The 13,392-nt window shown below is 39.4% G+C and overlaps 1 protein-coding gene across 1 annotated transcript in view; it reads right to left on the reverse strand.

Annotated features, from left to right (window-relative positions):
• LOC139743779 (ubiquitin-like modifier-activating enzyme 1) overlaps positions 1–13,392 on the reverse strand; it is a 43,681-nt gene that overhangs the window by 19,573 nt on the left and 10,716 nt on the right. The window contains exons 5-12 of the mRNA XM_071654233.1: positions 10,236–10,370; positions 6,051–6,248; positions 5,598–5,681; positions 5,010–5,156; positions 4,622–4,768; positions 3,286–3,462; positions 1,758–1,865; positions 837–917 (exon numbers count right to left, since the gene is read on the reverse strand). Coding sequence (XP_071510334.1) covers positions 837–917; positions 1,758–1,865; positions 3,286–3,462; positions 4,622–4,768; positions 5,010–5,156; positions 5,598–5,681; positions 6,051–6,248; positions 10,236–10,370 — 1,077 coding nt within the window. The remainder of the gene's footprint in view (positions 1–836; positions 918–1,757; positions 1,866–3,285; positions 3,463–4,621; positions 4,769–5,009; positions 5,157–5,597; positions 5,682–6,050; positions 6,249–10,235; positions 10,371–13,392) is intronic.

Below are 13,392 nucleotides of genomic sequence, written 5' to 3' on the forward strand. Positions count from 1 at the left end.
GTGTGATTATATCTGACTCTGGTTTAACCCATGTGAAAGCGAGTCTAAATTTCCACAAATCAGGACTTCCCGACAATGTCGCGAGTGGTTTAATTCGCAATTGCGGAGTACAGTACTGAACAGAGAAATGTATGCATGCACGTCACATTCATGTTGAGATCAGAATTAATATTTTCATGTGTTCTTAAATTCACAAAAAGGACCTGACTCGTGATATTCGCGAAAATAATAACATCATGAAATATTCAGCGTATACAGAATTTTAAGGACAAACAGAGAAACTAAAAGAAAAGCAACTTAGACACAGAGAGAGCAAGCTTGCCACATACTGTATACGCCCAATATTTCGCGAATTTCGCGAGTCAGATGCTATTCGCAAAATTAAAGATATGCGAAAATATTGACTCTGATCCCGATGTAGATGTGACATATCCGTGTACATTTCTCCGGTCAGTACTGGACTCCACGATCACGAATTTAACCACTCGCGAAATCTTCGGGAATTCCCGATTCACGAAAATTTAGACTCGCAAAATATATGGCGTATACAGTACTAGCAAACAGTGCATTGTCATTTCACTAGATAGCAAACAAGGAGGTACACAGTGCTGGAACACGTTTCTTTTTCTTTATAAAGGTAGCAATGCAGGACTGCAGCATTATGAAATTGTCATTCTACATGTAAATTATCAATACGACGGTATGTCTTATAAATACACAAGGTGGCATTTTCTACATTTTGCATGTTACTTGGGGATTACGATATAAAGTTGACTGCCAGTTTCATGAGACTGTAAACATGTTAAAGGCAAGACTAGAACTAGGTTGATACTCACAATGAAGTATTTTTGTGCTATCATTCTTTGCTGGAATTCTGAGCCAAAGACAGCTATCTGGCTGTCGTATCGGCTGTTGACCTGCAATAAAGCACAGATATTAAACGACCTTTAATTCTATCAATTCATAATCAACTTCAAGATCATAGAGAGTTGATATAAACATATCACAAGAACTTACAAGACATAGAAAGGCAATTGCAATTGCAATCAGTATCACTTTCACTGATATGAATAGAGAGATGGTACAAAAATAGCTCTTACATCTGACTGAAAGCAGCTTTCAGTCATACTTCACAGTACAGAAACATCACTGTAAGCATACACAAACACATCAGAACCCTCAGCATGGCACAGTCAAATTATAAATTGACCACATTGTGTGTGTGTGTGTTTTGTTTTTCTTTTTTCTTGAATACACCCTATTGGTGCAAATCACCTTGGCTTCTCAATGTTCATCAGGGTTAACAAACTCTGCCAGATGATAAGAGAGTTTTCGTAGAGGATTAACCTAGACACTCATGCATATGAAAGTGATCTTCATGGTTATTTGACAAGATGCTTTCTATGGTTGTGTGTCTTCCTATAGAATAATTCAACAATGGAGATAAGATTGCATGGCACCACAGTTTTAATGTCTGTTTTCCTTATTTTTTCTTTAATCTAATGTAGCGGCTAAACTCTGGCAAAGCACCGCTACACTCAACCTGTACCAATCTCTAACAACACAGGGTCAAAGACACAGGAAAGGAAGGCACTTTTGCCCAGCGAGTATGGACTGATTTTGCTACAACACGCATTTCCCAAAGACACCTGCCCGAGTATTCTCGGGACTCGTCTTCAACGAGTTAATGTTGTTGTTGTTGTTGTGTGTTTTTTTTCCCATAAGTTTAAGAATGACAGAAGGAGGATTAAACTTACTGGTTGGCAGGCAGCTTCCTTGGGTGCCAGAGCCTCATCCTCGGGGAGGCACTCCAGAGCATCAAAGTAGAGCCACTGCTTGATGGGTTGGAACTTCCCGCTACACGCCTACACGGAGAGGAAAAGGGTAGTATAGTAACATCATGCCTAGAGCTATGGATGAGCTTTGGATGAATATGATGGGTAACACTGATATCATGACAAGAACAGAGCCCTAGATACATAACAATAATCACAGTAATATACTGTAAAAGTGGAAATTTTCCAGTGTTGAAATTTTCGCGCATTTCGCGCAACCAGAAGCTAGCGCGAAAATAAAAGCACGCGAATTATTTGCATGCCATACGTTCCAGTGGTGGATGTCTTGATTCCGCGGAATTAAAAACACGCCAAACTCTTCTTACCTGCACAAGTGTGAAAAATTAGTCATGCAAAAATATCCACTTTTACAGTAGTCCTATCTACCCAGAGTAGCATCTTCAGTGTAAACACTGCTCTCTTGGTAGGATCTGACATTACTATTACCTCAGTGTTACCAGGTACTGTAAAAGTGGAAATTTTCGCGCATTTCGCGCAACCAGAAACTAGCGCGAAAATAAAAGCATGTGAATATTTTTGCTTGCTATGTGTTCCTATGCGTGATGTCTTGATTCCGCGGAATTAAAAACACACGAAACTCTTCTTACCCGCACAAGTGCGAAAAATTAGTCACGCGAAAATATCCACTTTGACAGTAGTCCTATCTACCCAGAGAAGCATCTTCCATGTAAATACTGCTCTCTTGGTAGGACCTGCCATTACTATTACCTCAGCATTGCCAGGTACCCATTTATACACCTCTGTCATGAGGAATATTGTAGGTAAAACATTTTGTTCCACGATGAAAGTAACGGGCAGGATTCTAACCTTTGACGTTCTGATCACAAATCCATAGCAAAAATATCCACTATACAACGATGCTTCCATATCATCTACTGCAAGTCTTTCAGTGACAGGGATCAACTATCTGTTGCTGTCACTGAGTAGTTGGAATCTAACTCTGAATCTGTATTTTGTATATTTTTATGTATTCAACCCTACAAAGGAGATCACATTTGTCTCAAGCCTTTGGCTTTCTCCCCGACACATTATACACTGTATATAGTTCTGGTTTTATGATTATAATTAAGTGAATTAAATTGAAATTGAAATTGAACTACTCCAAAATTTAATTCTTGTAGTAAACAGCAAGCATAGTGGTTCAAGATATATACTGGATGATGCCATTTACCTGATCACATGATAGCATGCACACTGGAAACGCAAGCATTTTACGTACGCAGTGTGCCGGTTCTTGATGTGCATGCAAATGGAGTGAATCACACGGATCCAAGATTGCATGGTAAATGGAGCCACAATTGCATGAATGATGACGTAAGAGTAAAATGGGACAAATGATCAACATCAAACAACCCATCAAATGACAAGAATTAGAGTATTATATAATTTAATAACAACAAAGATTGACCAAGGTAGAATGACCCCTCACCTTCATGACCTCTTGGGCAGTGATGCCTCCAATGACAGCCTGCATGGGGCAAAGGTCACCCTGGGCATTGAAGGCCAGCTGCGTGAGGAGCTTCTCATCCACAGCTTCCTGCTTGGCCGTCTCTTTGGCTCGGCTGTTGATATCCTTGGCCAGGGCTACCAAGGCAGCTGCATCATCCTTTACAAGGTGAATCATCATGGAGGAAAAAGTATTCACAGAGGATAAAATGGGACTATATAGTCTGAGCATTTGTATGAATATGTTTGCTCATTTTCTTCCGTCACTTTCATTGATTACATGATAAAGAGACCAGGACATAATTCAATTACAGAATAGTGCAAGAGATTTAAAAGTTGACGTCTACGATGAAATAATCAATTCTAGTGTGGGGAAAAAGACTGAAGTTGCCATGAAGAAGGGACAGTCTAGCAAAAGGTCTAAGTTTTATTGACAATTGGGCATGGATATCACCTATGTCTTATACTTTTCACTGACACACGCGAGTGCATGCACAAGTTCATGTCATAATCACTGCCTTATGGCAGAATCTTGTCACGCAAAAATGAATCAAGCAAGCATTTGATTGATGTATCAAGAATTCTCCATGAGGGTATGAAATGTCTATAGATTGCCAAGAGCTAAAAGGAAACGCGGTGAAGTAAGATACCAACTTTTATGCACAAACAGCAGAACGTGATTCACTACCGGCTTTTCCACGTGCACTAAACCTGTCACATGTATGCCTTGCAAAATAGCTATACTCGTTCACAGCGGTCACACTGGTATTCAGTCCTCCATTCCAAACACTACCTTGATAAGTTATAAAGCCAAAACTGGAAATGTGTGACAAAATGGTATGAAAACAGAGATTGATAAGATATATTTAAATAGAAAGATAGATATGTAGGGAGAAAGAAAGAGAGGTGAAGAGACGGAAAAAGGAGAGAAAGATGTAGAGAAAGAGGGAAAGGAAGAGAGAGAGAGAGAGTGATGTATTTCAATGAATTATTGGTCCAAAGACTACAGCATTTTGTGGTCTGGGTTGAGAGCCATGACTGGTCTTGAATAAACAGATGGATTAATAGACAGATAGATCTAGATAGATAGATAGATAGATAGATAGATAGATAGAGTGATAGATAGATAGATAGACAGACAGATAGATAGAAAGATAGATAGAAAGATAGATAGATAGAGTGATAGACAGATAGATAGATAAAAAGATAGCTAGACTGATAGATAGATGGATAGATAGAGTGATAGAGAGATAGAGCAATAGATAGATTGAAAGAGTGATAGAAATGTGATTCAATGAATGATTGGTCTAGTGACTTACAGCATTCTGTGGTCTGGGTTGAGAGCCACGACTGGCCTTGAATTCGTGTAAAGCCTGGAAACCAAGATGGAGCTGCCCAGGTCGGTCAAACTTGGCAAAGTCTGTGATGACCATCTCTGGCTCGTCCAGGGCTTGTCGTAATGATTTCTGGGGGGAGAAAAAAACAAAACAAGAACCACAAGTAATATGTATACTTCTTCCATGTCCTCTTTCCATTTTCTTTCACAAATTTGAATGACAAATAACAGATAACTTTAAGAATTTACTGAAAATGTTGCATCTTCCGGAACTTTGTTACTTCAGCGGTGAAAAATTCCTCGCATAAAAATTTAATCAATATTATCCTTTCAAGAAAAGGATCATGTGAGATTTGTTTAGGGACACTTACAAATGCAACCTTCTCTGGCATCTTAACTTGGGTCACAATGCCACCCCTGACGTAGTCGGAGAGAGTGCTGGTGTCCCCAATGCTGAAGGTGTATGGTCCCAAGACCTTGATCTTCCTCGGCGCACAGTTGTTCAGTTCGGTCATCCCCTGGAACATGAGAGAATCGCGACATGCACTGTGACAATAATTTTCATACACCCAAATTCATAATTCCTCCGTCAAGTTTTGTTTTGTTTTTGACGACTGTGCAGCAATTAGGAGGTTTGGGTTTTGAATTCCAGGAGTACCTATGTATACCTATGATTTTTATTATGGCCATCATTCCAAACACTGAATAATTGGTGCTTATTAAGTTGATGAAGGGCATTTCTCAATCAGTTGCAATCCTTATACAGTGCTGACATAAAGAAAATTTCACTCATCTATCTCGTGTGAGAGAGATAAGAATGCATTATCATGCGACACATCCTTTAACTATTCTTCAAACTGTATGCATATATAACTGATGACTCGAGTGCCTAAAGCAGGCATAAGTTTCATACAAAACACACAAGTTACCAACAGAATTGGAACAAACGTAGCGCTCACCTGAACCTCCGAGAAGGTGATGTAATCCCCACTCTCGAATCCATGGCGGCTTTCATCAAGACACGTAACCACTGCATCCTCTTCCTGTAACAGGATATCCGGTAAATCACACAAAATAATCTCATTGAATGCTCATTACAGAAGGCCAAATGGACTTCCCATGTTTCCTTTCTAATTCATAATTATCAAAATTTCTTTTCCTTCTCCCAAGTAAAGAATCATACATGAAAAAAGAAACAACCACACAAAAGCTTGATAATCTAATATAGATGAAAATATGTCACTACCACAATAAATGACTACAGATTGACAGTCATCCCCTTTGAGTGGTGTAAATGGTGATAATCTATACAGTCCTAAAGTTCAAACAATACAATGGTGTGATACATCGTGACATACTCTCTGAGTGTTCTGGCACACATGATTTTTCACTGTCTTCAAACCAGGGCTCACCTTGGAGATGGCTGAAACCATGACGGTCAGCGGTTCCTCCCCGTTTGTGTCGTACACCGTGAAGGCGTCGCCAAAGTCGCAGAAGATCTGCCCGAAGAGCCCCCTCGTGTCGGCGACAATGAGATGGATGCCCTTGGAGTGACAGAAGTCTCCGATATTCAGCTGAGCTTTGAGGCTGCTGCTTGTGAGGACCACAACCTGGGGAAGGAACAGGTGAGTTGGGACAGTTTGCATCATCTACGATCTTCATGATCGTCCTCAAAAGCTGCAAACAAGGTACCTCATCTTGTAAACCTTAGTACACATGTCATCCCTCTTCTCTCAATAACTGCATCCACAACAATTGCATTCTAAGGCAAGAACCAAGTGAACAGACCTATCACACGTTTCACTCCACAATATCAAAGTCACACAGTTTTAACAATTGGTTGATGTTGTTTGAAGGTTGGTTCATGCATGGCGAGAGAGTGTCATAAACAAACTATGGAAATCGGTCAAAAGAATGAATACCTAGAAAGGAAAACAAGAAAAAATTGACATTACAATGAAAATCTACAAACCTCACATACTAAGCTTTCCTATTCATGCCTATGCGTTTAGCATTATCACTTTGGAAGAATTTTTCCCTAGAGTGATCAATCTTGAATTAAGTTTGAAGTAATATCATGATGCAGATCATAGACAATCTGCTCAAAGCCTGAGAGAGAGAACAACTAGAACTATCACTCATTGTGATTAATATACCCCCACCCACAACTGAGGGAATTAGCTCAACCAGGACTAATTTCTTTTTTTTACTTTTTAATGGAAAAAAATTTTACCATGGCAATGCACTGTTCAAAAGTGAATAAATGTATTGCTCACTGTTAGTCACATGTCCCAAATCTCAAGTCAAGTGCTCAAAAACTGAGTGAGCAAGATAAATAAACTGATAATTTGTATGGTTTTCATTAAAGATTGTGTTATCATGGCAACACAATGTTGCACATTAAGAAAAAATGAAGTTTGCACAATAGCCATCACATGTGCCAAATTTCAAGCCAAATGATAAAAGGCTGAGGGCCTTAGTTGAATTCACAATCTTAGCGTATCATTTTCATTCAAAATATACTGTTACCATGGCAACACATTTTCAACACTGACAAAAGATTTTTGCACATCTAGGTAATGTAGAGATAACATGTGCAAATTTGAAGCCAAAATGCTCTAAAACAGAGAGTTAGGAGAATCGAAATGTTTGTATGATTTTCATTCAAAATGCACTGTTACCATGGCAACACATTGTTCAATAATGATGAAATATGAAGTTTGTATATCTCTGTACTATAGTGGTTGCATGTGCCAAATTTCAAGCCAAATGCTCAAAGACTGAGGGAGTTACCTGAATCCACAATATTTTTGCATGATTTTCATTCAAAATATGCTGTTACCATGGAAACGCATTGATCAACAATAAAAAATGGTTAAGTTTGCACATCTACTGTACGTACCATAGTGGTCAGGTGTGCCAAATTTTAAGCTAAATGCTCAAAGACTGAGTGAGCTAGCTGAATCCACAATGATCTTTATATGCTTTTTGGTGACAAAAATGATGTTACCATGGCAATGCATTGTTCAACACTAATGACAGATTAAGTTTACACATCTATATGCTATAGTGGTCACATGTGCCAAATTTCAAGCCAAACGCTCACAGACTGAGGGAGTTAACTGAATCCACACTATTCTTGCATGTTTTTCATTCAAATATGCTGTTACCATGGCAACACACAGATCAACAATGGCGAAAGATTACGTATGCACATCTACGTACTATAGTGGTCACATGTGCCAAATTTCAAGCTAAATGCTCAAAGACTGAGGTAGTTGCCTGAATCCACAATATTTTTGTACGCATTTTAGTGAAAAGATGCTGTTACCATGGCAACGCATTGTTCACCACTGACGAAAGATCACGTTTACACATCTATACGCTATAGTGGTCACATGTGCCAAATTTCAAGCCAAATGCTCACAGACTGAGGGAGTTAACTGAATCCACAATATTTTTCTATGATTTTCATTCAAAATATGCCGTTACCATGGCAACACACTGATCACCACTGACGAAAGATTAAGTTTACACATCTATGTACCACAGTGGTTATGTGTGCCAAATTTCAAGCTAAATGCTCACAGACTGAGGGAGTTAGCCGAATCCACAATATTTCTGTATCCTTTTTGGTAAAAAAACCCTGTTACCATGGCAACGCATTGTTTATCACTGACGAAATATTAAGTTTACACATCCATATACTATAGTGGTCACATGTGCCCAATTTCAAGCCAAATGCTCTAAGACTGAGGGAGTTATCTGAATCCACAATATTTTTCGCATGATTTTCATTCAAACTATGCTGTTACCATGGCAACGCATTGATCAATAATGACGAAAGAGTAAGTACGCAAATCTAAGTACCATAGTGGTCACATATGCCAATTTTTTAGCCAAATGCTTAAAAACTGAAGGAGTTAGATTAATCCACACATTTTTGTATGATTGGTAAAAAAAAAACCCTGCCGTTGCCACGGTAACAGATTTTTGAACGCACACACCAAAGATGTTTTGGCACAACTATACATTGATCACATATCCCAAATTCAAACTGAATCGTTACAAAATTGAGAGAGTAGTTCGATCCACAACATTTTGTAAGATTTTTATGAAAATCTGTCGTTGCCATGGCAACACAGTATGAAATACTCATGAAAAAGGTGTCTTGCATATCGGCCTGTGGTAGCAGTCACACATGCCAAATTTGAAGTTAATTGCTCAAAAAATGCGAAAGTTGTTCGATCCACAAGTTTTTATGAAAATTTGCCGTTGCCATGGCAACGCATCATGCGATATCAACGAAAAAGGTGTCTTGCACATCTACCTTTGATAGCGGTCACACATGCCAAATTTGGGGTCAATTGCTCAAAAAATGAGAGAGGAGTTCGATCCACAACATTTGGCAAGATTTTTTTAAAATTTGCCGTTGCCATGGCAACTTATTGTGCAATACTAACGAAAAAGGTGTCTTGCACATCTTCCTTTGATAGCAGTCACACATGCTAAATTTGGGGTAAATTGGTCAAAAAATGAGAGAGTAGTTCGATCCACAAATTTTTATTAAAATATGCCGTTGCCATGGCAACGCATTACGCGATACTAACGAAAAAGGTGTCTTGCACATCTACCTTTGATAGTGGTCACACATGCCAAATTTGGGGTCAATTGCTAAAAAAATGAGAGAGGAGTTCGATCCACAAGATTTTGCAACGGACCGACCGCCCGACCGACCGACCAACCGACCGACGGACCGACCGACGGACCGACGGACCGACCGACCGACTGACCGACCGGCCACCCGACCTCAGAGTGATTCCTATATAACCCCCCTACACACTATGTGTGGGTGGGGATATAAAAAAGCAAGATGAGACCCTTTGTAATATTAGTTACCCCCTGCTTGTTCACGAAATACGGGCAAATATCTACGGTCTGGTGCCATATTCCATGAGGCCTTCGGCCTCATGGAATATGGCACCAGACCGTAGATATTTCCCGTATTTCGTAAGAACAAGCAAGGGGTAACGATTTTATCTTTTTAAGTGTAAGTGCTAACCTTCTTCTCGCTGATTTTCCCTCGTGAATGATGTTAAAATCGCCGGCTATCAGCCATGACCATGTTGACGTAGGCCTACATCTCGCGAGCTGATTACTGTGATGCGCGCATACAAATACGTACATGTACACGTACACGCCATAAGATACTGCAGTAGCCAGATAGATATAAGTTGCCGTTGTTTATCAAGCGTCTAGTGGTCTCAGGTTATGTGCGTAATACGCTTGAGGACCGCGCGCTGTCCATTTGTTTTGTACAGGATTAGCGCGCACTTTCCTATAAGCGTCTTTGGTACACGCGCAGCTGGCTGTGTAATACAGGATCATGACGTCATATCACGGAATACGGGATATATTCAGTGGTTGATTGACCAATGAGATTACAGAATTCACCATCACTAAAAGATAAAACACAATCCCTCTGGCTCTAATATTAGAAGCTTAGTCACAACATTGTAGTATGATAAATGTGCAAATACAGCAAGATCTTATCGATGCACTCAACAATCATACAAAGAATGTAGACTCTGGCTTACTTGAAATTTGCTAATGAATTCTTCATTCAAGGGTCTTGTGCTGGACGTGATGGGAACATAGCTGTTGAGTTCGGCCAGCCTCGGTTCTGTTACCTCTGCCCGCTTTTTGCCAACATCCTCCTTCCTGAAGAAGAACTGCAGACGAAGACGGACCAATCACAATCCACCTTGGTTATCCATGGCACATTCACAATTTTTATTTAACAAGATTCATTAAAGGAGAAGCTACCCTTTTTGGTACACCCCCTCTGGTGTCGAACAATCAAGTTCTACTTGAATTGATGCAAAAAGCAACACGCACCACATCACATGCAAGTTCAGTGACCATACTATTTTGCCACCACAGTATAAACGTAACTCTTTTTAAAGACATTGTATCTGCTCATTTCCAAAGAGTGCATACAATTGTACATCAGCTTTCTCACAACTTCTTGAGAGAGAAAATGGCTATCAGCCATTCAAAACTTACACTTATCATCAATTGAATACGACAATTTTATGACACATGTAATCCCATTAATGTACAAAAAGTTTATTACTTAAATTCCTCATTCCTATATTCATTGTGAGGGAATGAAAGCAAAGAGCTTTAAATATGGTAAACAAGCCACCCTGTGTGTTGATTGTGGCCACTAGAACTCAAAACTGGGCAAGTAATCTACATGGGCACTTGCCCATTTGAAATTATGAGAACCTTGCCCCAATACCCATGTGGTAAAATAAGAAAATATACATTTTGTAGTGCCCTGAAAAAGCATCACTATTTTACAACATAAATGGCACGTATAGGACTGATTACTCCTTAATATACAGTAATGTCAAATGATGCATCACGCGTTACCCTGGGGTACCATAGTACCCCGGGCTACCACGTTGTGTAGCGCCACCTCATGTCCACTCAAGGACAGCTGCAGAGAAATGCTGCACTGTGTTTACGTGTACATAGTCATTCCCATGACACTGCATGCTATACTATGCATGCATGGTATGCTGTGCGAGCAATAGCGTGTGCTTCAGGGCAGTGCCTAAAACCTAAAACCCTATGACAACCCTAACCCTAACTCCTTGGAGAAAATAAGACCGGAGCAACTGTCGCAGGAGCAAATGTCGTGTCACCTCCAAGGACACAAACATGAATTTCTATCTATTCTCTGAAAGTTCCAATGGTAAGAAAGAGGCTCTACCTCTACTGACTTGTGGCACACCATAAAATGTCCTGTCTTGGATAAGAGTTACAGTGTACAAATTGTAGGTCTTTCTTATAGAACAAGTCCCATAAATAAAGAAATATATTAAGATGGTGCAGCAAATTTTGACTAATCTTTACTTTTTCTTCTTGAAGCACTAATCACAACCTTCTGAAGTTAGAGACGCACATTCATGCTAGGCTCTCATGACCAAGCGTGCAACTCTCCACGGCATGAAAGGGCATGTGTAATTTGTACATCTATACCTTCATAAATGTAGCATCGCGACATCTATTACATACAAATGTCAACAAGGCAGACAGACACACACAAAAGATGTTTGAAACCTGTACGGCAGACTGGTCACGTTAACAGAGCAGCCTGCATGCGAGGAACATTGAAGTTTGTTTTTGCATCAATGGTGTTAACCATATTCTACGGAAGTCAAAACATGGTCCACACTTTGATGCAGCGAGGCTAGTAGTCCATGGGCCAAGACCCGAAAAATGGGTTGTTGGTACCATCTGAGGTGGCACAACCTTTTTGGTGTCAGTTTGTTTGTCGGGCATAGATATGCTTATCAAGCTATGATAGCATTTCCAAATGAGTAGCTTAGTCATAATAAATGAATTTTTAACCAATTTGGTCTCGTTTTTATATCCCTATACTTCTGAATCAAAACTAAACCGCTATACAAAGAAGAGCACTGCCTTCTGTATGTCCACAGGTGTTCTGTTGTAAACGCGGTGCGCTTAGTTTTTATTCAAAGCAGCGAAGGGAATATCCAAAAGGTTATGATGTCCACAGCTGTCACGCGGTGCACTTAGTCTTTATCTAGACCAATGTACCGTTATCATATCTAAAGTTCCTCATAAAAGGGATTATCTATACTGTTTTTATACTACCCTATCAACAAATACATCAGTTTTAAACAAAAATCACTCTGTTCATTTACAATATCATTCATTATAATGTATTGTAGTGTACCGGTACATTGTTTTTGCATATCTTATATTGTTGGAGGGAAATAAAGCGACATTGGCGTGGTATCAGCGTTTTCACCGTAGCGTTTTCGCCGGAAAATGATAAATGATTGAAAGATACGGTAAAATTCACGAGGAATTGCTTTTGTCGTTGTTGTTGTTTTTAGATAAAAGGATATACACTGTATCATACGCTTTGAATATTCCCTTCGCCGTCTAGAATAAAGACTAAGCGCTGTGGACATCATAACCTTTGGATATTCCCTTCGCTGCCTTGAATAAAGACTAAGCGCACCGCGTTTACAATAGAACACCTGTGAACATACCATAGAGCTGCATTTTACAGCTCTATGGAACATACAGAAGACAGTGCTCTTCTTTGTATAGCGGTTAGTTTCGATTCAGAAGTATAGGGATATAACAACGAGACCAAATTGGTTAAAAATTCATTTACTATGACTAAGCTACTGTACTCATTTGGAAATGCTGTCATAGCTTAATAAGCACATCTATGCCCGACAAACAAAATGACACCAAAAAGGTTTTGCCACCTCATATGGTACCAATATCTGGCCTGGCCCATGGACTATAGAGCACGAGTGAGACATTCATGATCAATGATTCACACAAAAAGTGCATAAAAACACACAATTAAGTATATTCTAGCAAATCATGCCCTCATTGCACAAGCATACATACAATTGTACATCTAAGTTTGATCTACTTGTAATTGAAAATCTGTTCCTTGACCTCTCCAGGCATAAATTCCATCAATAGATAACACGTGATAAGCCAATAAAGATGATAACACATGACAGATATCCACTAGTCAAATGAAAGTCACATGGCTCTTATGAAATGGAGACAAATAGTGCATATGGCACACAGATGGGAAAAAAGGGTCAAAATTTAGAAAAATGCAACATTCAACATTTTAATATGTACACATTCACAATGTCACAATTTGGACGAGTGTGTAGCCTTTGG

This window comes from Diadema antillarum, unplaced genomic scaffold, assembly GCF_040938485.1.
Source record: "Diadema antillarum isolate AM-2024a unplaced genomic scaffold, OU_Dant_1.0 seq00001105_RagTag, whole genome shotgun sequence".
Taxonomy (NCBI): domain Eukaryota; kingdom Metazoa; phylum Echinodermata; class Echinoidea; order Diadematoida; family Diadematidae; genus Diadema; species Diadema antillarum.